The 25,437-nt window shown below is 45.4% G+C and overlaps 1 protein-coding gene and 1 non-coding gene across 8 annotated transcripts in view; both read right to left on the bottom strand.

The window, feature by feature from the left end:
- CNOT1 (CCR4-NOT transcription complex subunit 1) overlaps positions 1 to 25,437 on the bottom strand; it is a 93,865-nt gene that overhangs the window by 20,324 nt on the left and 48,104 nt on the right. For 3 of the 7 annotated variants that reach the window (XM_053270866.1, XM_053270860.1, XM_053270864.1), the window contains 13 exons: positions 19,492 to 19,642; positions 17,425 to 17,626; positions 16,915 to 17,058; positions 15,261 to 15,385; positions 14,030 to 14,316; positions 11,471 to 11,549; positions 10,064 to 10,294; positions 9,511 to 9,651; positions 8,592 to 8,771; positions 7,414 to 7,530; positions 6,892 to 7,002; positions 1,152 to 1,229; positions 680 to 857 (listed from right to left, as the gene is read on the bottom strand). In XM_053270866.1, the coding sequence (XP_053126841.1) occupies positions 680 to 857; positions 1,152 to 1,229; positions 6,892 to 7,002; positions 7,414 to 7,530; positions 8,592 to 8,771; positions 9,511 to 9,651; positions 10,064 to 10,294; positions 11,471 to 11,549; positions 14,030 to 14,316; positions 15,261 to 15,385; positions 16,915 to 17,058; positions 17,425 to 17,626; positions 19,492 to 19,642 (2,024 nt within the window). The remainder of the gene's footprint in view (positions 1 to 679; positions 858 to 1,151; positions 1,230 to 6,891; positions 7,003 to 7,413; positions 7,531 to 8,591; positions 8,772 to 9,510; positions 9,652 to 10,063; positions 10,295 to 11,470; positions 11,550 to 14,029; positions 14,317 to 15,260; positions 15,386 to 16,914; positions 17,059 to 17,424; positions 17,627 to 19,491; positions 19,643 to 25,437) is intronic. The other 4 variants (XM_053270863.1, XM_053270862.1, XM_053270861.1 and 1 more) reach the window with 4 other exon arrangements.
- On the bottom strand, positions 19,117 to 19,252 carry LOC128334639 (small nucleolar RNA SNORA50). Its single transcript, XR_008311350.1, has one exon. It is a non-coding gene; the product is annotated as a small nucleolar RNA SNORA50 (small nucleolar RNA).

Here is a 25,437-nt window from a genome sequence, read left to right as displayed (position 1 = left end):
TACCATCAACTGCAGCGACTTCTCTGCTCTCTTTTGTAACGCATGCTCCGAGGGCTGAAGCACTTGCACAGCACAGTTTTGCTATACAGGAATAAAAACTATTCGAACTGCACTGAGGTGCTTCCTTATTCACAGTGATGTCTGAAAGCTTGGCAGTGTTAACACACCTCCCACGAGACCCTTCCTGCTGTGCGCAGCAGCAGCAGCAGCAGGGGAAGCCCACTGGCATGCTGGAACTCAGTGCCAGCCAGCCAGCCACTTCCTTCCCAGAGCAGGAAACTTCAGCAACAGCCCTCCTAAGCGACAAGCTGACAGGAGAGACCACCTCGCATCTTCCACTGCCCTGCTTTGACCCATTTGCATTTTATACCTTTTGTTTTAGCCGCCTCAAGTTTTCTTTAAAGCAGAAAAACAGTTTCAGTGAAATAAGTTTCTAAAGAGTAGGATGTGAAGGCTCAGGCATGGAAGTAAGGTTCACGTGCCTGTCTCAAGAGCAGACTGGCAGGACAGGGAGCTGGGAAGAGTCCCGGCCACCCACAAGGCTGATGCAGCCGTCGCTAGTGACAGGATGCCCTACCTCTGGAGCGAGTGGGAAGAGCTCAACCCTTCTCCAGGAGAGAAAAGGCTTCTTTGCCAGCCACCTGGGCAGATGCAGACACAAGGATTCCTGGACACTTACTAGTGGTGACAATTGGCGGCAGCTCTTCTGGCTGTTTGACATCCTTCTTTGGAGCAGACAGCTGCTCGTCCAGACTTTTCAGCCGATCCTTATCTTTCAAGAGGTTCCCGGGCTTCAGTTCATTGATGTCCAGGGCAAGGTTCTTGCAGAGCACTTCAATTTCAAACTTCAGATTCAGCTATGCAATAATCAATCATTTCAGGTTTAATAGCGTAATCATTTTAAGTTACACCGACAATGAACTTTCACTTCTATGCCACTCAGAACCATGTCCTGAAGAGCTACACACTTCCCAGAATGTTTGCCTTAATTACAAGGAGAAGCACATGACCTGTCTAAGCAAGGTCAGTATATTAGGGAGAAAAACAACTTGCATTATTGAACTGACTACAGTTTACTGGAATGAATTTTGCCAAATTGTTCTGAATGAGAGAAGGAGTAGAAGAGCAAAAGGTAGTCAAGCATCATTTACTTTCAAGTCATGCTCCTGGTGCAACTCCGCCAGGACATTCATGATGGCCATCGTCCAAGGATTTGGAGGTCTGAAAACCTGAAAAGTAAATGGAGAGTGGAAGGACAAAGTTATCAGCTCTGTCTTAAAAACCACAGAAAACTACTGAGCAAGGTTAAACACAGGCTGAATCTTAGCTGTGGAAGGGCAAGGCTCAATCCTTTATGACAACACATGCGGTGTGCAAAATATGCCCCTTGAATACAAGACTATCGTGAGGCTAGTGCACATGTTTGTTTCTTCAACAAGAAATTTAGGCCCAACAAAAGGAAGTACTTTTTCACACAATGCATAATCAGCTTGTGGAATTCTCTGCCACAGGATGTGGTGACAGCCAATAACCTGGATGGCTTTAAGAGGGGTTTGGATAACTTCATGGAGGAGAGGTCTATCAACGGCTACTAGTCGGAGGGCTGTGGGCCACTTCCAGCCTCAGAGGCAGGATGCAGGAGAGTAATGGCAGGAGAGTAATGGAAGGAGAGAGGGCATGCTCTCAGCTCAGCCTGTGAGCTTCTCAGTGACATCTGGTGGGCCACTGTGAGAAACAGGATGCTGGACTGGATGGGCGTCCTTGGGCCTGATCCAGCAGGGCTCTTCTTATGTAACACCTCTGCCCAAACCATTCATAGGCTGCCACATGGGCACAACAGTGGGCTCTTCCCACACTCCCTTGCTCCAGCACCTGTTCTGCTTTGCCAAGCTTTCCAGATCCCATTGGTGCCCTTGGTTAGTGAAGTACCATCTGCAAGCAGCCAAGGAGCCTCTAACAGGAAGTAGGGAAGGTGGTGGAGTATACCACCTTCCCCCAGGTGAGCTGTTGACACACCCGACAAGTCCTTCACAGAGTGTATAAAGAAGATTCTAGTAAGGATGTGCACAAATCGAATTCAATTTGTGCCCGAATCAAATCACTCCTAATTCTTGCATCCAAATCAGTCCCCCTGAATCACCCCAGATTCGATCTGGATTTGATTCAATTTGATTAGGACCACTTATAAAGGTTCTAGGGGCACCCAATGTGGGTGGTGGGTAGGTCCCCATGGGTGCCACCTACCATCCAAATTTCAAGGCAGTGGAGCACTTGGCTTATTTCTAATGATTTTTTTTTTTAGTTTGTACTGATTTTGTATATTTCTGCCATAGGAAATAATGGGGATTCAAAGTCACCCTATCCTAACCCTACAATGGATCCCCAGCTTTCATTTTAAAAAAAGCTAAGCTCTAGTCCTTGTAGAAGTGGAGTTATGGAGCAAAATGTGCAGTTACTATTTTTCAAGTGTTTAGATTCTTTGGTGTCTATGAGGATGTGGTGTCTTTTGGTCCCTATGAGGATTAATTATACACCCTCATTTCTTCTGTTCATTTTGACTGTCATTGGATAGTGCCAACTGTCAACTGCCACGTGTCAACTACACTCCCCCCCCCCCCCCGGGGTACTTTTCAGGAATTTTTGAAGTGCTTAGATTCTTTGGAGTCTTCATTACACACCTTCATTTCTTCTGTTCATTTGACCCCACTGCTTTGCAGGTGCAGGTGGGGAATTAGTGGCATCCCATGTGCCAACTACTCCTCAACCCGCAAGCCACTGGATACTCAATATTTTAGGAATTTTTGAGGTGTTTAGACTCTTTGGTGTGTAATAAATGCTCATAGGGACTCACTAAGGAAAAGTTATTATACACCAAAGAATCCAAACACTTGAAAAATAGTGACCACACATTTTCCTCCATAACTCCACTTCTACAAGGGCTGATTGATTAAGTGCTGTCAAGTCGATGTCGACTCTTAGCGACCACATAGATAGATTCTCTCCAGGATGATTCTGTCTTCTACTTGGCCTTTAAGGTCTCTCAGTGATGCATTCACTGCTGTCGTAATTGAGTCCATCCACCTTGCCGCTGGTAATCCTCTTCTCCTCTTTCCTTCAACTTTCCCCAGCATTATAGACTTCTCAAGGGAGCTGGGTCTTCGCACGTGTCCGAAGTATGATAGTTTGAGCTGGGTCATTTGTGTCTTGAGTGAAAATTCTGGATTGATTTGTTCTATGATCCATTTATTTGTTTTCCTGGCTGTCCATGGTCTCCTCAAAAGTCTTTTCCAGCAGCAAATATCAAAAGCATCAATGCTTTTTCTTATCTTGCGTCTTCAAAGTCCAGCTTTCGCATTCATAGTGTGTCATAGGAAAAACCACTGTCTGAACTATTCTAATCTTTGTAGGTAAAGACACGTCATGGCATTTAAATATCCTTTCCAAGGCCTTCAATTGCAACCCTACCAAGTGCTAGTCTGCGGCATATTTCTTGACTGCTGGATTCTTTACTGTTGATGGTCGATCCTAAAAGGCAGAAGCTAGCCACTACTTCAATGTCTTCACAGTCAATTCTGAGGCTGGTTGCTGTACCTGTTATTAGTTTAATCTTCTTGACATTTAGTCGTAGCCCCATTTTTTCACTGTGCTCCTTGACTTTCATTACTAACTAGAGCTTGCAGATCGTCTGCATTCTCAGCTATCAGAGTGGTGTCATCAGCATAGTGTAAGTTATTGATGTTTCTTCCTCCAACTTTATAGCTGTGCTCATCTTCTTCCAATCCAACTTCTCTCAGTATATGTTCAGCATATAAGCTGAATAAAGAAGGAGAAATACAGCCTTGTCTTACTCCTTTGCCAATCTGGAACCAGTCTGTTTCACCATCTTCTGTCTGGACCGTGGCTTTCCTGTCCTGTGTATAGGTTTCTCATGAGAACAAAGAGATGTTCTTGGACAGCCATTTTCAGAAGGATATTCCACAACTTGATATGGTCTACACAATCAAAGGCTTTTCTGTAGTCAAATAAAGCACATATTGAATTCTTTCTGTTATTCTTTGGCTTTCTCAATTATCCAGCATGCCTCAGCAATGATGTCTCTTGTTCGTCAGCCTTTTCTGAAACCAGCGTGAACATCCAGCATTTCCATTTTCACATAGGGCTCTAATCTGCATTGGATGATCCTGAGCATTATCTTGCTAGCATGTAAAATTAAGGATATTGTGTGGTGGTTTGCGCAATCTGTTAAGTAGCCTTTCTTTGGTATGGGTATGTAGACTGACCTCTTCAATCTGTTGGCCACTGTGTTATTCTCCAAATTTGCTGGAATAGTTGGGTTTGGTTGGAGCCTTGACTGATTCTTCTTCTGTTGCCTGCCATATTTCTTTAGGTATTCTATCAATTCCTATAGACTTCCAACTTGGTAATGACTGGAGTGCTGATCTAACTTCATCTTCCCATACTAGAGGTTCTTGCAAGTAGGGAATATCTTCTAGAGTATCTTGGATGTTAACATCCCTGCTGTACAGATTTTCAGTATACTCCTTCGATCTCTGTTTGATCTTCTCTGAATCAGTTACTATCTGTCCTTTGGAATCCCTTAACATACCAATTCAAGGTTGGAACCTCCCTCTGAGTTCAGAGATCTTTTGGAAAACATGCCTTGTTTTTCCGCATCTATTTCCATCCTCAAGGTCTTTACAGATGTCATTGTAGTACTGCTCCTTGTCTCTTCTAACAGCTTTCTCAAATTCCCTATTAAGTTCCTTCCTGAGATCTTTATCTTTCTTGACTTTGGCTTCTCTCCTCTTCTTGGCAATTTCCACTGTCTGTTCTGACATCCATTTTGCTTTCTTCTGTTTCTAGGTCTTTGGCAGTCTCCTTTCACTCTCGTGCTTAACAACTTCTTTGATTTCATTCTACAGTTCCTTTGGTTTCCTATCAATAAAGTTCAGAACTTCAAAGTTGTTCCTGATGTTCTCCTTGAAAATGGTGGGTACATTCTCAAGATCATTTTGTGGAAGCTGGATAGCTTTGCTTTTCCGCTTTAGCTTGACTTGGAACTTGTGCATAAGCAATTCGTGATCTGCTCTACAATCGACCCCCAGCCACGTCTTTGCTGTTATAACTGAGCTCTTCCACTTCCTTACACCAATAATGTAATCAATTTGATTTCTATGTACTCCATCTGGTGAAGTCCATGCGTATAGGTGCCGCTTTGGTTGTTTGAAGAATGTGTTAGCAATGAACAGATCATTGGCTTGGCAGAAACCAATAAGTTGTTCTCCTGCTTCATTTCTGTTTCCTAGGCCATATAGGCCGACTGTGTTTTCCTCCTTAACTTTTCCAACTTTGCCATTCCAGTCTCCAACCACAAGCAGCACATCTTGCTTGCATGTTCTGTTAATTTCAGACTGAACTTGAGCATAAAATTCATCAACTTCCTCCTCTTCTGCATCAGTCGTTGGGGCATAGACTTGAAGAACTGTCATGTTAAAGGGTTGTCCATGAAATCTAATTGATATTAGTCGGTCTCTGACTGCGTTGTACCCAAGTACTGTCATTGCTATATCCTTCCTGACTATGAAAGCAACACCGTTCCTTCTGTGTTTTTCATGTACTGAATAGTAAACAGTATGATTTTTCTGACTGAAAGTGTCCCATTCCAGTCCATTTTAATTCACTGATGCCCAAGATGTCAATCTGTAGTCGATTCATTTCATCTTTCACTGTGTCGAGTTTTCCCATATTCATGCTTCTTATGTTCCACATTCCCATTGTAATCGTCTTCGAAGCTTCGGATTTTCTTTTTCCGCACGGCAACATCAGCTGCTAGACGCCCAAAAGGCTTTAGTCTAACCGCGTCATAAACACCATTGGTACTCTGAGAGATCCTCAGCTCTTCCTCAGAAGCATGTTGAGTAATAATAATAATAATAATAATTCGATTTCTATACCGCCCTTCCAAAAATGGCTCAGGGTACCATCTGACCGCCATTCCTGACCGCCCTTCCATCTATTCCGCCCTTCCAAAAATGGCTCAGAGTACCATCTGACCTGAGAAGCCCATCATCTGGCCCTACATCGACAATCATTCTATTTTGTCTATCTATGTGGTTTTCTTGGTAAAATAAAGGAGTGGTTCACCAATGCCTTCTCCCACACACTATGAAATTATGCCTTTGTTGTTGTCACTGAAGTGATCATCCGTCTCCAGCAGTTACCTATATTGGTGCTGCCCAATATAGGTGCCTGCTTGCTTTAGCTGGGATGACGTTCGCGCTTTGGGTGACTCTACTGGGAGTATACCTCCCGGCGTACTTCGCTCATCCCTCCCAGGAACACCCCCTCCCCCGCCACAATGAGGCAGCATAGCAGGACTGGGGGGTTGAGCCAAGCTTCCCCCCCCCCCAATGAAAGCTGGGAATCTGGGGGAATTAATAGGAGGCATCTGAATCTTGAATAGATTCAAATAGAATCTGGCATGATTTGATTTGGACCCGAATCTAGCCAATGGACCACAAGGGCAATTTGTTTTGTCTCCAAATTAGTTAGATCCAGATACAAATCGATTTGTACCCAAATTGATTCACACATCCCTATTTGTAAGTCAGCACTACAACTGTTCAAGTCACACATGCGGCATGTTACTTCCTCCCCTGCCTGCCTTCTTCAAAGGATTACACATCTTTCCTAACTGGCTTCAGTACTGTAGCATTCTTCAGCCCCTGTTGCAACCTAACCTCTGGAACTGCTTGCTGAAAAACCCTAAGAGACTTGCTGGAACTTCAGGGGTTAACAATGTACGTCACTGTCTACTGTGCTAAACGAGTAAGCAGAGCACTGCCTCTGAATATTCTGATTGCCTGCCATAGCACACCATATGAGACTTACCACGCTTCTTACACTGGACTCCAAAACTTTGGCAACAAATGGTACAACATACAGTAGCTCCTGCTGCCCCTTGACATAAGCCTCCAGCAGTAAAGATTTCACATCCAAGTCCTAAAAACAATGCAAATAAAAACTGGTAATTTATTTATTATATTTATAACCTGCCCCAAACTTCCATCTCTGGGTGGTTTACAGCAACATAAAACAAAAATTAAAACCTTAAAACAATTTAAGACCACAAGTCTAGTTTAAAAGCTTGGGTGAACAAATGTGTCTTTAGAGATGTTTTAAAAAGTTGTCAGAGATGGGGAGGCTTATTTCAGCAGGGAACACATTCCAGAGTCTCGGAATCAACAGGAAGAGAGGAGACAACGCAAATCAGATTCCTTTCTTCAGTTTACGTTTTGTGGATGTTTTACAAATATTATGATTATTCCATTCTCAGGACACCAGAAAACTGAGTACTCAAGGACACATGAACATTTGGCTTCCTCACTGGTTTCTGCTCCTGACCAGCCTCACCGTATGCAAGATGGGTTTGTTTTTAGCCAGCGTGATCATCCCCAGCCAGTGGCCCAGATTCTTCAGCAACGAGCGGTCTGAAAAGTTGGCAGCAGCTTTATCTGAAGTAAGCAGCACCTAAAAGATGGTGGGATCTTGGTTAATAGACAGGAGCGGCACCCATAAAAGCCATGTCCATCACATGCTGCTAGTCAGTGCTCCAACTCAAGGCTCACAACTACTGAGGCCTCTTGACTCGGAGGCCCTGCCCACATAAACCACTACTCCAAGGAAGACCAAGTTCAACCCTGCACAACGTCCCTGTGAGTGGTTGTTGCTGGCATCTCCCTCAGTTTCCTCTTGACATCTGTGAGAGCTTTAGGGACTGGGAACCATCTTTCAATTCTTTTTGCTATGTGGACGACTTTGAGGACATTTGCTGCTGCTCCAGCAAATGTCTGTACACGAGTTACCTGAGTGCTAAGAGCTCTGGACCCCTGAAGGATAAAGGACAACCATGCTGCTGCCAATCTGTAAAGCAGCCCATTAAGTGTGGGTGCTGCTCCAGCAGAGCAACTGAGAGAGCCCACCCACAGATATTAAGCCACCTCATGGATAAGAGAATGGTCTATAACAGGGTTCCGCACTTTGGGTGTCCAGAAGTTGGACAACTCCCATCACCCCCAGCCACCATGGCCATCAGCCATTGCATCAGATGGGGATCTGGATTGGACCCAGAGTGGGGAACCCCTGGCTCAGGCAGCCAATATTTTTGGGCTAGCACCAATTTCGCTCCGCTTCTATTTTCCACTTTGTATTATCAGAGTTCATCAAGCCCTCCACAGCTGCCTGTTTGATACGGTCTTCCCTTCCCCAGTTTCAGCTCTTCTATCCAGAACCCCTTGCTGCTCCAACCAAGTGAGGGAAAAGTCTCCCCCGCTGCCCTGCAAGACACACAGCTTGTGCAATCTGTAGTCTGCCCAAGTAATCCTTGTGAGCACAACAGTCTTCGCACATTTAAAATATGATTAGGCATAACTCCAGTCAACAGGAAACTGAAATACAACCAGGAGGATAAGGAGAAAAGCTAGAAAACAGATGTAGCAGAAAATGGCATGACCGTCACACTTAGATACTAGTTCTGCCTCTATAGATGGAAAGACATGAGAGGGGCAACAGATCAAGCAGGCAGCACCCACCTTGATATTTCTGTAGGTTTCATTCAGAACCATTTTGTTGAATTCTGGATTCTTAAGTGTGTCGAGGAAATTTGAATACAGACTGTGAAAGTTTGGCTCAATACTAACTCTCTTCATCACAAGGTACTGCGAAACCCAAGGCATGAACTCTTCTTTCACGGTTTCCTTCAATTCCTCAACCTAGATCCAGAAATACACATTAAGGGGAAACTGATCAATGGAACAAGACTGACATGAGACCGTTCTGTAATTCGGGGTCATGGGCCACTGCAAACAATCAAAATAAGATTGACTGTCGACTTGATAATGGGTCTTCTTTTGCAACTCTCCATTTAAACTACAGAGCCAGATCCCTTCTTCCCCCAATCCCATATACTGCACACTCATAATGGACCATGTTGTACGGAGACTGTGCTAGGTGTGCACCAAGAAAACCAGAATGCTGTGACCTCTGTCATGCAAGTTAAGAGACAACTGGATGTTTACTCCTTCTCTACTGTTTTGTTCCTCCTTTAGGGATGTGCTGTAGCTCAGGAGCACCTGCTTTGCATGCTGAAAGTCTCATGTTCAATTCCTGATGGCAATCTCCATGTAGGGTTTGGGAAGAGCCTCCATCTCCTGAAACTGTTGCTCATCATTATAGACAATAGTGACTTAGAAGCAACAATGGCTGGACTCTTTATAAAGGCAGCCTTCTGTGTTCCCGATCATAAGGAATATGCAGGCACTGATGTACCCATTCTCACCTCAGTCTTGGAACTGGCACACTGAAGCCTTAAGGGCAAGCCATTTGCTCTAAGCAGGGCTCTCAAAGCTGGGTCCCCAGAGCTTGTTGCCTCACTTCAACTCCCATCACCCCCAGCCACAATGGCCTTTGGGCTGTTGGGGAAAAACAATCTGAACATTGTGCAATACTTGCCTTTTGTGTCATGTTTGATTGCGACAAGTTGTTGAAGATAAAAGCAATCTTTTCCTGCACGTTTTCGGGGGGCTCAACAATTCTCTCCGTTTGATCTGTGGCCACTAGCAAGGTATCAATGTTGGTGGTATTAATAGAAGGCTGCAGAACAACAACAATTGAAGGGAATTAGCTGATTTAATGAGGATGCAGCAGGTTATGGTACTATAACAAAGTATATAACATACTTTATGTTAGAGTATTTTTCTTTTCACTAAGAAAAAGTTAACCAACAGAGGGAAGGAAATGGACTATGATAGAGAACAGCTGGCAGCTGGATGGAGCCAAAGAACAAAGTCTCCAGTGCAGCACACACAGTAAAAAGGAAAACCAAATGCCTTTTATTTGACTGTGAAGGCAGTTAAGAGTGCTTCGTACCAAACATAAGTCATTAATCCTAAACAATGCTCACAAAAGGTTGGCTATGTTTTGTCTTTGTGGTTCTAATTTATGGCTCTAATTTATGGCCCACAAAATTGTTCTAGGTGTGTCAATAACTGGCCCACATGCTTACCGGCACATCCTTCTTGAAGCTGACGCGGCCCACTGGAGTGATTGTAGTCTTTGCCACGGTAGTGGTGGTGGTGGAGGTGGTGACCATAGTGCTAACTTGACCAGCAAGAGGAGTTTTTGCTGGGACCTGGGCCTGGGCCTGAGCCTGGGCCAGTGCAATACTGCCAGGGGTGGTGATTGACCCCTGCATCTTCACCGGAGGGTCTCTGGATTGCTGTCCATATTCAATATACTGCAACAAACAGGAAGCAGAGTGCTCTTAAAACTCACATGCATCCAAAAGTTAGCACCTTCTTTTAATGCTAAAATCACTCCAAAAACCTACTGTTAAAGTTCCTGGGTAACTCCCTTCCCCTTAAATTAAACTCTATATTTTATATAGAAGTCACATTTAGAAAGCTATAGACAGAAACAGTCCTTATTTTCCTACAGTGATAAACAGAGCTGGGTGAGACTGTCTTGATCAATTAATGTCAGACCACAGAAGCAAACACTATAAGTCTATTTTTGATTCCTTTACTACCATCCTATGAGAGGTAGCAAGAGTTAGATGAAGCACATGACGTGCTACCAGAAAAATGAGACCATTCTTCAATGAGAGTACAAAATAGTAACACTGTAAACTGCCCAGAGACTAAAGTTTGGGGCGGTATACAAATTTGATTAATAAATAATAAATAAATGAAATAACATAGCACTCCAAATCCTGGACCATCTTTTAGATAAGGTAGGTAACTTTTTTGCAATGATGGAACTTATTTCCATCAGTGACGCATGGTAAATATTACAGCACACAGAAATCCAACTATTGCATTTTTCTGAAGCAGAGGTGCAATAATTACAACTAGCAAGACCTTCAATGTTATTACAGGCATATATTCAATGTTACAGATCGATATATAGAAACCCCCACTGATTGGAATGACACTTTTGCAGAGACCCTAAATCAACATTGCTTTTAGTGTTTGGACTACAGCCTTTGGATCAGACCTTCAGAGTCCTAATTCCACTGTCCCTGGTTCTGATTGCTTTAAGAAGGTCTGGGCAGACAGACTGCTGTGCCTAGCGGTATGGATTTTCTAGGAAAGCCTATTCACAACCAAACCTAGGAGCCGCATAGCAAGGATTAGAGTAACTGTCAGATGTACACTTCCAGTGGCAAAGGCCTACAGGTTTTCAAAGAAAGGTGGTTGACAGGAAAATGGACAGCAGAAAGTCTGTTGCTCTCCTCCTTTTGAGGCTGCTCACACCACATTTTACAAATCTTTTGGGATCCTTGGATCCTGGAGCACAAAACTAGCAGGAAGCAGAGGCTCTTCAATATACAAATAAATCTAACTCATTTCAGACTCCCTCCCTCCACCCTGCCACCCCTTTCTGATTCACTTTCCACGACTTGAACACTCACCTCCTGCAGGTGATGAGGGAACTGTATAAAGTGACTAATAGAAGCCAAGTGCTGACAATACTGGGGATAGTCCTTCAATCTGTCAACAGTAAAACTATCCATTAGTAAGAGAAAACAAGTGGCCTGATGAAGAGCACCACCACAACAACACAGTCAAGGTTAATCACGGGCTAAATGGTTGAAGATTTCCTGGTTCTGCCAACACACACAAGCTTGTCACAAAAGTGTGGAAGTCCTCACTGCAACCAGTAGCTCTCAGCGCTGCCAAAGCATTAGCGTGCTGCAGGAGAGTCCACCCGCCATGCTTCCAAGACTAAAACGTGCACAGACAGTCTTGACAGCCCCCAACTTCCTGTCGAGAATTCCCTTCATGATCAAGAACGATGCCTCCGCAAGGCCCAGCTCACCAGGCACTGTGCAGAAGCACTCTGTGCTCTGGGCCCACAGAGAGCTTTTGCTACAGGCTACACAACTTCCATTCAGATAGCTTATGGGGTTCCAAAACAGCCTAGCAGGATAAAATGAAACAATGTGATTCAAGTTGCAATCCCATCCATGCTTGTATTCGAGTAAGTACCACTGAACTTGGTAGTCACTTGCCTCAAAATAAATATGCACAGGATTGGAGCATGTACTGTGTTTGTAAGAAATACTGCTACACCCCGCCCGCACCCTTGTATAATGTACAAGGGATTCTTGTACAAGGGGTTCAGATTCAAAGTACAAGGGGTTCAGAATTCTGAACATGTAAACCTGATTTCATCTTTTTCAACAGCGGGGCCAGGGTCTGGAACTTTGCCATATAACCAAATTATGCTATTTGGATTCTGTGCTTATGTTGGCCTTAAATGGTTACAATTTATCTGTGGTTTAAAATCTGGTGTGTAGAGCTGAAATAGAGGAAAGGGAGAAAGGACAACAGGATGGGAAACGGGCAAAAAGAGAGAGGGCCTTGCAGTCAGAGAGGCCGTGGCCAGTGGCGTAGAGGAAATAGTCCTGAGTCGTCTACTACTTCGTCTACTATTACTACTACTACTACTACTACTACTACTACTACGAAGAATGTTCATATACTGCTCTTCAACCAGAATTCTCAAAGCGGTTTACCTAAAAACATGATGATAATAATAATGATGATGATGATGTCTGACTGTGTAATGTCTGACCTGTCTGACTGTGTAAATAAATAATAATAATAATATATAAATAAGATGGTCCCCTGTCCCCAAAGGGCTCACAAACAAACAAGCAAAAAAAGACAGATACCAGCAACAGCCACTGGAGGGATGGGGTTGGATAGGGCCAGTTGCTCTCCCCCTGTTAAATATAAGGCCCTGTCCAGCAAACTGCCCTAACGTTTTCTCTAGGATCATGAGGGCTAGATTCTTTCCCAAATGTTTCCATGTTATGTAGCTAGAATTACTACTGGATGTGGACCAAGTTCAAGCCCAGTGTTTAAAGGTGGAAAAGGGTACAGAGCAATACAGCAGAGGCATTAAAGAGCCTCCTGGGCAGGAACCTATCAAACTGAATTTACAAAACCAGACCAGTGAGTAAGCTATGTGTTAGAATTCTGGGAATTTTAACTTTCATTTAAAAACTTTTAGCAGTGAAGCTTCCATAAAGAACCCAGAACATGGTGCCTCGTGATGCTTCGCAGGCAAGGTTTTTATTCCCACATATACTGCTCCCAGCCCAGCTCCAAGACTGTAGGAGAGAAGGAAATAACCAGTCCATACACTGCATGGAGCAGACGGAAGGGATCAGGCCACGGAAGGCCACAGGAATAGCAGGGGTGGCACAAAGGAGCAAACAGAGGCAGTATGAAGGGAAGAGGGGGCAGAAAAGGGACTCTGCCGATTGGGTCATGGGAGGAGACGAGTGAAGACAAGGAACAAAATAGACTCAGACTGGTTTGTACTGCAAGGTAGAAAAGTACTTACCAGCACTCTGACACGATGGCATCTGGTAAGTTTGCCCTGCTATGCTAGTAGTTGCTAAAGAGCTCCCAAGCAGTCTTGCAAAAGGATGCAAGTTAAGCTTCCTATTATGAATAGTTCTGGGAGGGTCACCAAGCTTGTCCCAAAAGTATCAAGTGCAATCCCGCCAAAGTCAAGCTCTATTTTATTTTATTTCAGTGTGAATGAGGGGCTCTTCTCATTGTACACTGCACATAAAGGGGCTGCACTTTGGCTGAGTCTAATTCTACAGGCAACCAGTTAAAACAGGATGGTCTCATATCCAACAACACAGATCTGCCATCTCTCTACTGAAATAGCAACATTAATGTGTATGCCCTTAAGCACTTAATTCAATCATCTGAATGCAAGTTTTCTGCTAGTATTCAGGCTACCTATGATTGGTTTCTATTTCATTTATTTTAAAATCTGCATTCCTTTATTAACAGAAGTTTCTATTTAACTGATGCCTCTATTGTGGGATACATCCCAGAACTGTAGCAAACCATTAACTTTCTATTGTGCAGCTAAATATATTACTGAAGTAGGCATATAAAGATTCCCCCATGCATTTCTGGAAATATTATGAAAAGGCACTCACCTATTTTTAAATCTATCTAGTGCAGCAATACCAAAATAGTACATTTTGGATGCAAAAGGCTTTCGTAAGGCTTCAAGCACATAGCGCAAGGCCAGGCCCAGTGCCATGTAGGTGACCAGTCCTTTCTCTATTATCCCACCAAAGAGGCAGGCTGTTATGTGCAGCTCTTTATCTGGGTACTGGGGGAAAAACCGATACTCCTCAAACAAGTTCCTCAGCATACAGTTAAATACTTCACGTTCCCGTTTAATGTTGGAGTCCTTAAACCTCTGTAGCATTTCTAACACCTGCAAAGAAATCAGAATGTTACGAAGACACTCGTTGATGCTCAGCTTTGTGTTAAGAGCGCCTGCACACAACGTACAGTTCACTGGGAAATCCAACCAGAGTTTTGCTAGGGAAAATCTGGTGTCTTTTCATCACTTAACACATTTGAAGTCAAGTGAAATTCTGTCATGCACATTTAAACAGAAAGGGCTGATCATGAAAGATCAAATCATACTTGTCACGTATATAAGCAAGCCTCATGGGACAGCATTCACGCAGTTTTAACTGTACTAGATTTTGCCAGTTTTTAATATCATAAATTTCAGTCAAATCATATTTAGCAATACATACATGTGCAAAAAAGCATTTTTAAAAAAGGGGACTAAGTTATACCAAGTCATTCTGACATATAAAGCTTAGTGACTGCAACTTTTTCTCCTACACAGCTTGCATCTGATTGTTTAGGAAGCCACCAAAAGAAAAACTATTCACCTAAGCAACAGAGGTGCTATTAAGATGGAACTAAAGCAGCACTTTCCCCCACAAATATTTCTGGTACAACATGGAACATTTTTCAAAGACATCAATGCTGCTTTATCTACAATTTCCCATTAAACCTTCACTTCTGACTATTTATGCAATTATAAATGCAGGGCATTATGAATTTGTGAGATTAACTTGTAGAACTGAGTAGTTACCTTACCACTGGACACAACTTGAAACATCCAATTTCACTTGCACATTAGTTGTCTGCAACTGGATGGGCATACATTTTGGAACTTTATAATTTAAATTTCCCTTAAACTGCAACCAAACAAAAAGCAATGTTGCAAGTACCTACTGCCCCATACTTTTCATGACTGAAAAGAATACCTATGATAATAGAAAATGGAAGGGGGGGGGGAGAGAGAGAGAGAGAGAGAGAGAACGAACACACATAATGTGATGGCTACCCATAGCTCACCTCATCTACAGACATAGTTGGGTGTGGTGGATGATTATAAATACGCTGAAAATAGCTGTTGGCTTCATCATCGATCTCTTTGCTAAAGTGCTGATTTGCCTCTGGCCATACCTGAGATAAGTCAGCTGTTGATATAGTAAACACAATTTAAGTATATCCAAAGAAAGTGGATCAAACATGTATTTATTTCATGCCAGAGTCAATCCCACCTTATTCCATGTCAACAAGTGTCATGATGATGCAGCCTAGACATCAATATCTCAATCATACTAAGAGTTCAAGGAACTCTGCTTGCAGCTGCTGACTTAAGTTAAGGGAGGGAACAGGTTTGCACTTTCCCAGTGGCCTCTTTGAACGGCAGGAAAACAAACCTCCAAGGCTATAAAACTGGGGCATGAGGACCTCGGCCAGCCTACTGCAAGGACACAACACGCACACACAGCATGCTGAACACTGACATGCAGACACCCTTTCACACATCTTCAGAGCCAAGGGCAGGATCAGAGGTAAGAGAGCACCACTATCCGTCTTAGTGGCCAACAGGTCCACATATCCACCTTCTAAGGAGTTAACATGTAGTTATGCTGATCAAAGTTCAAACAGGATGCGAAGGAATCTCTCAGTAGCTGAGCAAGTCCCTCAAAACCCCCTCGCAAACGAAGGACACAGAAAGCCATTCCCCCACTTAAACGCAGAAGTCCCACTCTTGCCCAGCCTGACCCACTCAGAGGACTCCTGGGTTTTCTTCACAGCAGACACCCAACTGGCCATTCTCCCCTCGCTGAATCACCTTTGCTGGTGCCTCAGGAGCCCTCTCTGGCCTCTGTAACCAAAGGCAGCAACAGAGAAATGTTGCCTGGTGCATGCATGTTAACAAGGCAGCTTAGCGCACCCATGAGTTGCAACAGCCTAATATTTGAAAGTCATGGGAATCAGAATAAAAACATGTCATTCTGCCATGAAAGTGGTCAACTGAGATGCAAAAATTAGCTATATCTCAAAAGTCATCTCAAATCATGGATCCACTGCTATCCCATTTTAGAGTCTATGCTGTTTTCTCCCTTAAATTTTTGTTATATTGATACATCCTGCTTTAAAGTTATTTTACTGCTGATTTTGAACTCAACTTGCAGACTGATAAATCACTGGATGCAAGCTAACTTTGGCTCTGAAATAACACAGGCCTTGTCTCCGCTTCGTTCTGGCTATCCTTTTAGCACGAGCAACTGGAAGAACTTCTTAACGCTAAGCAGGTTGCAGCCTGGCCAGCACATGCATGAAAGACTTTGCGCTGGGAATGGTTTTCAGAAAGACGAGCTGCTGTGAATCGTTCTCAGGGCTCAATGCTGCTGTTGTCGCATATGCGTATGTCTTACTGTCACTATTTTACTGCTGTTTCAGTCGATTGTATTTTATTCTGTACACCACCTGGGGACTGTTTTGATGAAGGGAAGTATGCAAATCCATGAGCAAATAAAAATAAAGACTGCCTGGAAGCCTTGTATAAGCCACTCTGAAGAAAAGCTGAAGAGAAGAGATAGAAAAGGAGAAGAGAAGCAAATCCCACGCAAGCTGCTGCTACCCCGCAGGAGGGAAGGTTCAAGGTTCGCTGTACACCAGTCACACTTCACAATCAGACAACACTACCACTTACAAGGTTTCATCTTACTCTGCTGGAATGTAGGCTGGTTCAGTCCTGACGTGTTCAGCTTCCTTGGCACGAATGGGTCATTGTTGACAGCAGGGAGGCCCAGGGCTCCAGTTCCTATCCCCAGACTACCCGTCGTAAGACCACCTACTGAGAAAAATATTGGAGTCATTCCTTTGTGCAACTATTGCCAATTATCTTGCTTATTCCAACCCTGTATGGGATCAATAGGACAGGAGGTTCTGGACAGACACTTTGTGCTCATTTTATGCAGTGCAGTGACTCAATCACCCTGAACGCACAGAATGCTGTTGAGGTCAGAAGCCAATCTGCATGGCAGATTCAAGATTTAATTTTTACCCCCAAGCAGAACAGTGCTATAGAAACAAGTCCTGCATTTTCAATAGTTTAGCATATATATGGTATTTAACATGCTACAAAGTGTTTGGTCCACACAGGATTGCAGAAAGAACAGCTGTTTCTTCTACAAGAGTTGGCCCCCTCCTACAACAGTACCTGGAAGCTGTGAAGAGAGTCCACTAATCCCACTAAAGGGTGCATTCTGGTTTTGTGTGGAAAGCGGTGGAAACGCTTTTGCTGGTGATTGAGGCGTACTAAAAGCTGAACCCAGATTTGGAGGAAAGCCTGTAATACTCTGGGTATGTGGAACTGCTGAGCCACCCAAACTGAGAGATGCCATCCCAGCAAGCGGATCAATCTGAGGATAAAAGTAATGTTACAAAGAGACAGCCACAACAACGGCTTTCTATAACTACCAAGTGGTTGACAATCTTCATTCAGATCATCCTTGCAATGTCAAATAATTACACAGAAGGCCTCATCAAATCCTTACATTTTTGTTCCTAGGCACCCTCCTCCACCTCTCCAAAGACATGCATAATGGAAGAAATTCCTATATCACTTTTTAAAAATTAAGCACATCATATGGGTTTGGGTTACCTTAGGGGTTCTCAAACTTGGGTCCTCAGATATTGGTGCACTACAACTCCCATCATTCCCTGCCACAATGGCCAAAGGGGCCCAAATCTGAGAACCCCTGGGTTACACCATATTGATTGGGTCTGAATCCTACGCAATTGCACAATGATTTAATGTATTTATATAAGAGAATAAGAGAATGTGGCTTATTTCAGATGGTACAAAAGCAAGTTCATAATCTTGCTGGAGAACTATCTCTACGATTCAGCCTCAAGATGGCTTTGCCACAGGTACTGACTACTGATCTAGTTATTTTTATATACATTTTGCTTTCATGGTTGAAATGTTCTTCGGTTCATCTTTAGTCTGCATAATTTATTTTTCTTTTATTTCATTTCTATACTGGACATTTCCAGCCACTTACTAAGGACAGCCCAGTTTCATGGTTGGGAGGCCCTGGTTCAAACCCCACCCAACTCAGGCATTTAAACTTGAGAGCACTTTGGTACAACACTTTGGTCTAAACAAACTAAGCATATAGATCTGGGGCCAGATCAGCTTTCACAGAGTGCTCCAGCTGGCGTGCAAGTTAAAGTTGTACAAAGCACCCATGGTAACAGCTGCAGCTCAATTATCCAGGAGAATCCAAAACTATGAACCTGATCTTCCAGAGTAGGCATTAACAAATCCAGAGCAGGATGAATGCCCAAGCCTGGATCACCACCTTCCTACTGATCAACACTGCCTTCTGTCTTGTCTGGATTAAGCCTCAATTTGTTAGCCCCCATCTAAGTCCATCACAGTCTCCGGCTTAAGAGCTTTAACCGCCTCCTTTGAAAGGCAGAGCAAGGTGTCATCTACATACAGAGGGCACCAAACCCCAGGTCGTCCAAGGATTCTCCCAGCAATTTCAAGTAGCTGTTAAATAAGCTTGGGGAACAAAATGGAACCCTGCATGACTCCATATGCCAGTGGCCAAGGAGCTGAGTAACAGCCCCTCAGCACCACCTTCTGGAATGTTTTGGCTGTTTTACGGACAATTGTTAATTCATTTTATGTAAGCCGCCTTGAACCTATGGGAAAGGCAGAATAAAAATCTTTTAGAATACATAAACACACACCATTCTAGAACCAGCAGAACAGTGTTGACTTAAATCCTTAGCAATGAAATGCCACTAAAGTCTACCACTGGCTATAGCTACTAGAAGTAAACCTTCCTCCCTGTTAAACCTGGAAGCAGAAGCAGTAGAGAGTGGCAGGGAGTAACTGAAATGTACCTTGTTTTTAAAAGAGCAGTTCAGTTGAGAGCTGAAGAGCCCCAGTTATAACAAGTCCTTACGATCTAGCACTGTTGCTTGGCCCGAGAAGCTACAAACAAGACACGTCAGGTTCAAAGGCAGTGCTTAATCCGCAAAGTCTAACATTTACCATGTAAAGAAGACATGTTTAGCAGGTTTTGAATTACCTTTATGTGCCCAAGAAATCCGTTTAGAAAACGTAAAAGGCAGCTCAGCTCCCATGATTACGGGTTCTATGCGGCACTCATTGCTTAGTTTTATTGTGAGCCAACCGAGTATCCATTTAGGTGGAAGATGCAGGTGATAACAGTATACAACAAATTACACTATGGCGAGGTCCACTTGCCTGTACAGGAGAGATGGCATCCAGACTGCTAGTACTGGGTGGGCGTCCTTTGGGCATAACTCCAGGCGGTGGCTGCCTAGCTTTGTTCATCACATTGCTACAGTTGGCTACCATGGTGAGGATGGTTTCTGACAGCTCTTGTGAGACATTTCTAAAGAGAAATGACACATTTTTACTTGGCAAGTTCCTGTTCTTCTTGGTGTCCAGAGGGCAAACTACACAGCTGAGACAGGGCCACATTCTGTTTGGGTCAGTCCTCTGACTTGATCGGAGAAGAGCTCCCTGCCTTACTAGATCAGAACTGGAAGAACAAAGACATTCACCCAGCCTGCTCACTTGATCTTATAAACATGAATATATAACTGCAGGGGGAAAGCACCAAGAATTAGAGAGAGAATTCTGAACTACAGAAACAAGAGAGAAACATCCTCATGGGGTTCTTCCCACCTCTCACACATACACCTGTGAGCATGGCCAAAACACCCCCCCCACAAAAAAAACCACACACACATCACACTCTTATGGCTCCAGTGTCAAGTATGCACTGTCAGGTTCCCTGACGACGACGACGACTACTACTACTACTACTACTAATTCAATTTCTATACCACCCTTCCAAAAATGGCTCGGGGCAGTTTACACAGAGAAATGATAAATAAATAAGTCTGATCCCTGTCCCCAAAGGGCTCACAATCGAAAAGCAACATCAGATACTGGAGGTCCTGTGCTGGGGGAGGATACGGCCAGTTATTCTCCCACTGCTAAATAAAGAGAATCACCACGGTAAAAGGTGCCTCTTTGCCAAGTTAGCAGGGGTTAATAGGGTGTATGATGATGCTATTGTTTCAGGTCCTGAGAAACACCACCATGTGCCCTGCATTTACTAAAGTGGGAGGAGAATAAACATCATGGTGGCCACAGTTTCCCTGCGTAGGCAGACCGAGCAGAACATTCGACAGTTCTGAATGGTTCTGACTCCTTGAGCCTGCAGGGGTTCTTTCCCTTTGTCTCAGAAGGGGAAGACTCCAAGAGAAATCCAAAGAGCCTGTTACCAGCAAAGGGAGAAATGGTCCAATGCAACTGACAACCTTTGCTCACACCCCAATTTGTCATCAAAAATTACTCCTTGCCAGCACTATGGCACCTGCTCCCAGCTGAACTGTATCCTCCTAAGACTCAGCCATCAGGGTTGCTGGAGGAAACTCATGCTTAGGCCATCCTCCACTGTCAAGAGACCCTCCACTAAACAGCAAGTAAGTGATGTAGGTTTGCTCCGAGAACTACCATCAAGATTCCAAGACTGCTACAGATGTATCACCCTGAAGCACCTGAAAGTAGCTGCAGCACAATGTGGCAGAGCATGCTTACTAGGGAAGGGCTGTTCCAGGAACTGCTGGTTGGAACAACAGGAAGCGAATAAGAGAGGTCTCTTCCATGGTGCCCCACTGTTCTCTCTGAGACCACTTTGGCAGGAACAGGCCTCTATAGGCACTAACAAGTCTTCTGCTGCAGAGGGAAGGCACAGGCTTGCTGCTGCTTTCTCTTTTCTGCCCTCCCCAACCAGAAGAGCATGAAACCAGAAAAGTGCTATTGCAGCAGCTGCCCCTGCCACAGGATGGGAGGGGGCCTCTGCGATCAAGAGGGCAGCAGCCCTCGTCCCCAATTCTCTGCCATATCAGCCGGAAAGGGCGTTAAAGGAGGCCATGCCTGAGAACCAAGGAACCTGGCCGCTCACTCCTGCACTAGTGAGGAAGTCTTTTCCTTCCAACCCTCCTTTGTCTTCTGCATGGCTGACTCTCACCTCTTCCTCAATAAAGAGCTAAAACAAATGCAAGATTAAAAAAAGAACAAAGTCTGCTTAAGACTCCGCTCTGGGCAGCTTGACAAAAACCCTGCTTCTCATCCAGAAGACAGGCCCTGTGTGGCAGGACGTGATGTTCAACCGTAAAGACGGCCCACCAGACACCTGGGAGAGAACGGAGCATTGGTCACTTACCGTGAAGGCTTCTTCTGTTCTGGATGCTGCAGTCAAGGCCATCTCCATGGGTTATCCCCCGCCCCCCGTGCTCCAAGGCAGGACTATGCTAATTAGCTGAAAGATAGACTTTGCCTTTTTAGGCGCATGTTCAGAGGAACTAGAGTCTGAAGACACCTCAGAAGAGGAGGAGGGGCACCTACGCTTCTTAGATTTTTTAGGAGGCTTTAGTTAAAAAACAGTGTCCACTATCGCATTTTTTAGCCAGGCCTGCCACTCAGGAGGTACGGTCCTGGGCGTGGAGGGTGGAACATCCCTTTTAGATGGCCCCGCGCCCCCCTCCCCCTGGTCAGAGCTCACCAAGGGTTGCTGAGGACCTTTCTGTGTTTTGGCGGGCTTTTCTCCCGTCTCTTCCATGCGGCCGCCATCTTGAGGAAGCTGGAGCGCGCCCGATCGGTCCTCCATGTTGTGCCCCTCTGCAATCGCCCGGATCTCCGCTTGCGATGGGGGGGGGGTTCGGAATCGGGCGGATCGCTCCCGCCCTGAGTCCTGCTGATAGCAGATCAAAGGCTGCCTTCTCTCTTTCTGCCTCCAAAAACGCTGCCGCTGAATAGCGCGTAAGGCGCTTCGGCCGGCTAGCGTACTGCTTCCCCTCCGTACTGCCCTCGTTCTCGCCGCTCACAGGCGGGAATGAACTGTGGGCCTCTTGCTCTGCCCGCTCGGACGGACCTTGATCCGCCAAGAAAGGAACAGGGAGGATCGGGGAGCTCTCCTTAGGCTGTCGGCCAGAGATAGGGGGAGGAGCGCCAGGTGCTCTTCGGGAATCGCGCTGTAGCGCGTCCTGCTGGCACCAAAACGTTTAGCTGCCTTCCTAACGGCTTGCCAAAAGCCCTTCCTGCTTGCTCCATACATGGGGGGCAAGGGTAGGGAGGGGGGACGTAGGGAGGACACGAATCACGGAGACAAACGAATGACGATTAACTTTTTTTTTTAACACAGAAGGACGAGAATCAACAGTAGTACAAGGACAAAAGACTAGCCACGACGTGAAGAATACAATGAATTGAAAGCTTACTACGAATAACAACAAGCAACAACCTGCCAGGAGCCACGCAGGACTATAAGAACAGGGGTGGGGTTATCCCCGTCGGGCTCTATAGGCTTTTCTCTGTTAGAATTTACACAGTCCTGCCCAGGAGCACGTGACGAGGATAACCCAATGAGATGCCTTGATAGCAGCAACCGAGAAACAGCAACACCCCACCACCATCAGGAGCAACCCAAGAGCGGCTAGCCGGGAGGGCCGAGATGGCCTTGTCTGCAGCAACCAGAAGAAGCCTTCACGGTAAGTGACCAATGCTCCGTTCTCGGTTGCTGCCAATCAAGGCCATCTCCATGGGACAAACCAAAGCCTGTAGATCACCAGGGAGGGATGCGCTCTTGGCCGCTCCTGTTGAAGCGCCCTTGCTGAACTCGTCTACCAAAAGCCACCTAGGTGGAGGCATAATGTCCACTTTAAAATGCTGCGTGAATGTAGACGGATTATTCCAGGCTGCAGCCCTATAGATTTCCTGGACTGCTGCATTGGGTGAAAAAAGGCGGCTGAGGTTGCCGCCACCCTCGTTGAGTGGGCTGTGATATATAAGGGAGGCCGAATGTTTTGTGTTTTGTGCGCCAGAACGATACACGCGGTAATCCATCTGGCAATAGTTGGAGAAGTCACTGCCTCGCCTATAGATCCTGGTAGAAGGAAACGGAGACAGTCAGTTTTATGGAATGAGACTAAGCTGCTGATATAGGTTCAAGTTGTGCCAGTTACACCTGAGAGTGCTTGGTTGTGGATGGACCTTGGTCCTTAGGATGTCAGGAGAAAGTCGAAGTCGGACGAATATCCTAGGTTCCTCTGTAAGGCCAACGGTGAGGGTTCCACTGTGTTAGGGAGCCTGCTAACCTCTGGTCATCTGCCCGGTAAATCTCATGCCCAGGAAGGGAACTGGACAGGTGTCCAGCTGACGTACTGACGGAGAGGTTGGCAGATAGCATCCCACAGGAACGATGACACTGCCTGCCTTAGGCTAGGCTGCAAGCAGTACAACTCCTCTCTGGAATTAGTTGGGTGCGGTCATCCAACTATATGGCCATGGACCTTCTATCCTAGCTGGTGGTGGTGGGAGGAGAGAGTTCCACCCTGGAAGAACAGTTAGGCAAGAATGTTAAGATAGCTGGAGAGAGTCCAGAGATTATAAACCTGTGAGAGGTTATGAGCCTGCAGTAATATATCCCATGATGGGAATAGCAGTAGTCACAAAAACAGTGATATTGATCGAGGCATTGCCCCGTACCATCATCTCATGGCTAAGATGGTTTGTATGGAGAGAGACTGTCGATAGGCTAGATCGAGACGGAATGAGTCGACTGTACAGTTGGTGCTTGCCATTTCTCTACCTGTAACGGGGGACCCAGTGGAGATTAAAACAGTAAGTCATATCCTTACTGCCCGGAGGGAGTCTTGACATGTCCTAATGGGTGCTGGAGATGAGCTCCCCTAGGAACCACGGCTGTTACATGACCCTAGAGAGGGTATCGAAGATGGGAAGGGGTCAATGTGGCCCTGGTTACTACTAGGCCATGCACTGGACCTGGCTGCTCATCCCACTCTACAGAAGAGGCAGAACTCAAAGGTCTAGGACTCGTGTGGCTTAGTGGCTGGACAATGGCTCATTTATGAGAGCCCATGTGGACTATGCTGTACTGGGTAGGAGGTATGTCACTGAAGCCTAGTACTGCCGTCTTGGTAGTTGAGTCAGGGAGTGGAGATCAGAGGCAAGGTATATTTGTCTTAGGGGTAATACGATGTACCTTCCCTTTCACCAATTTGTGTTTGGAAATGAGGTATACTACTCTCAGGGGTGTGCCCTCATACCTGTGACCAGAGATGCTGACATGACTGAGGCCTTCCTCTGTTGGAAGTGGCAGCTACACTTGCATGCCAGCGCTTGACCCCGGTGGGAAGGCTGGGTGGGACTGTGGACCTGTAGTCCTACTATGACTGGAGGAGGCTGTCCACTGCTGTGTTGTTAATTTGGCAGTGTTCACATTGTATATTAATTGTGGGACATCCAGAAGGGTGAACAGGGCCGGAAGGACTGTCGATGTGAACTTCCTCGGCAGCTAACCGGAGGTTGATGAGGGCTATCCTCAGGGACTTCGCTCATAGGTGGCATCTATCCAGGTGGTCTCTCTGAACCGCCTCAATACTACCCCAGAGATCCAGAGCCAGAAGGGTGAAGGAATCAGCCTTCTAAGGGGGTATGACTCTGGGCTTCATGCAGCCACCCTATGAGGCTAGGGTGGGACCTTGGGAGAATTGGAAGGGGCAAGGCTATCAGTGCCTGTGGTCAGAGGCCTTATTAAGGTTCAAATTAGGTGCATGAGAGCAACGAAGATAGTATGAACATGTTCCCCAATAACAGTATGTTAAAGGTAGAGTAGAAGTACAGCAGAGGATCCTACGACTCATGGGAGGGCATGAGACCTCCGACTAGACGCCTGTCTTTAGTAAGCACCTTGCTGAGCTAAGTTATCTCACCGGAAGAGGGCGTACCTAGTGATAAGAGAATCACCCCAGTAGTGTAATGACAAGGACACTGAGGCCCCTGAGTACCAGTTGCAGGGGAGTAACAGCAGGAGAGACGGCACGCCCCCAACTCCTGCCCGTGGCCTCCAGCGGCAGCGGGTGGGCCATCGTGCGAAGACAGGATGTTGGGCTAGCTGGGCCTTGGGCCTGATCCAGCTGGGCTGTTTGAGGCTGGGGCTCTCCTGGAAACTTAATTTTATGTTCTACTGGACTGGAGACGTAGAATGCATCATTGGCACTGACCTGGAAGGTCATTCTCCTCAGAAGTGCGGGTTGCATCCTTTGCTGAGAGAAACCTCTTGTGAGGGAAAATATTAGTGTCCCTGGAAGTTCA

This window comes from Hemicordylus capensis, chromosome 9 (assembly GCF_027244095.1).
Source record: "Hemicordylus capensis ecotype Gifberg chromosome 9, rHemCap1.1.pri, whole genome shotgun sequence".
NCBI lineage: Eukaryota > Metazoa > Chordata > Lepidosauria > Squamata > Cordylidae > Hemicordylus > Hemicordylus capensis.
This window is presented reverse-complemented; position numbering and strand designations above follow the sequence as displayed.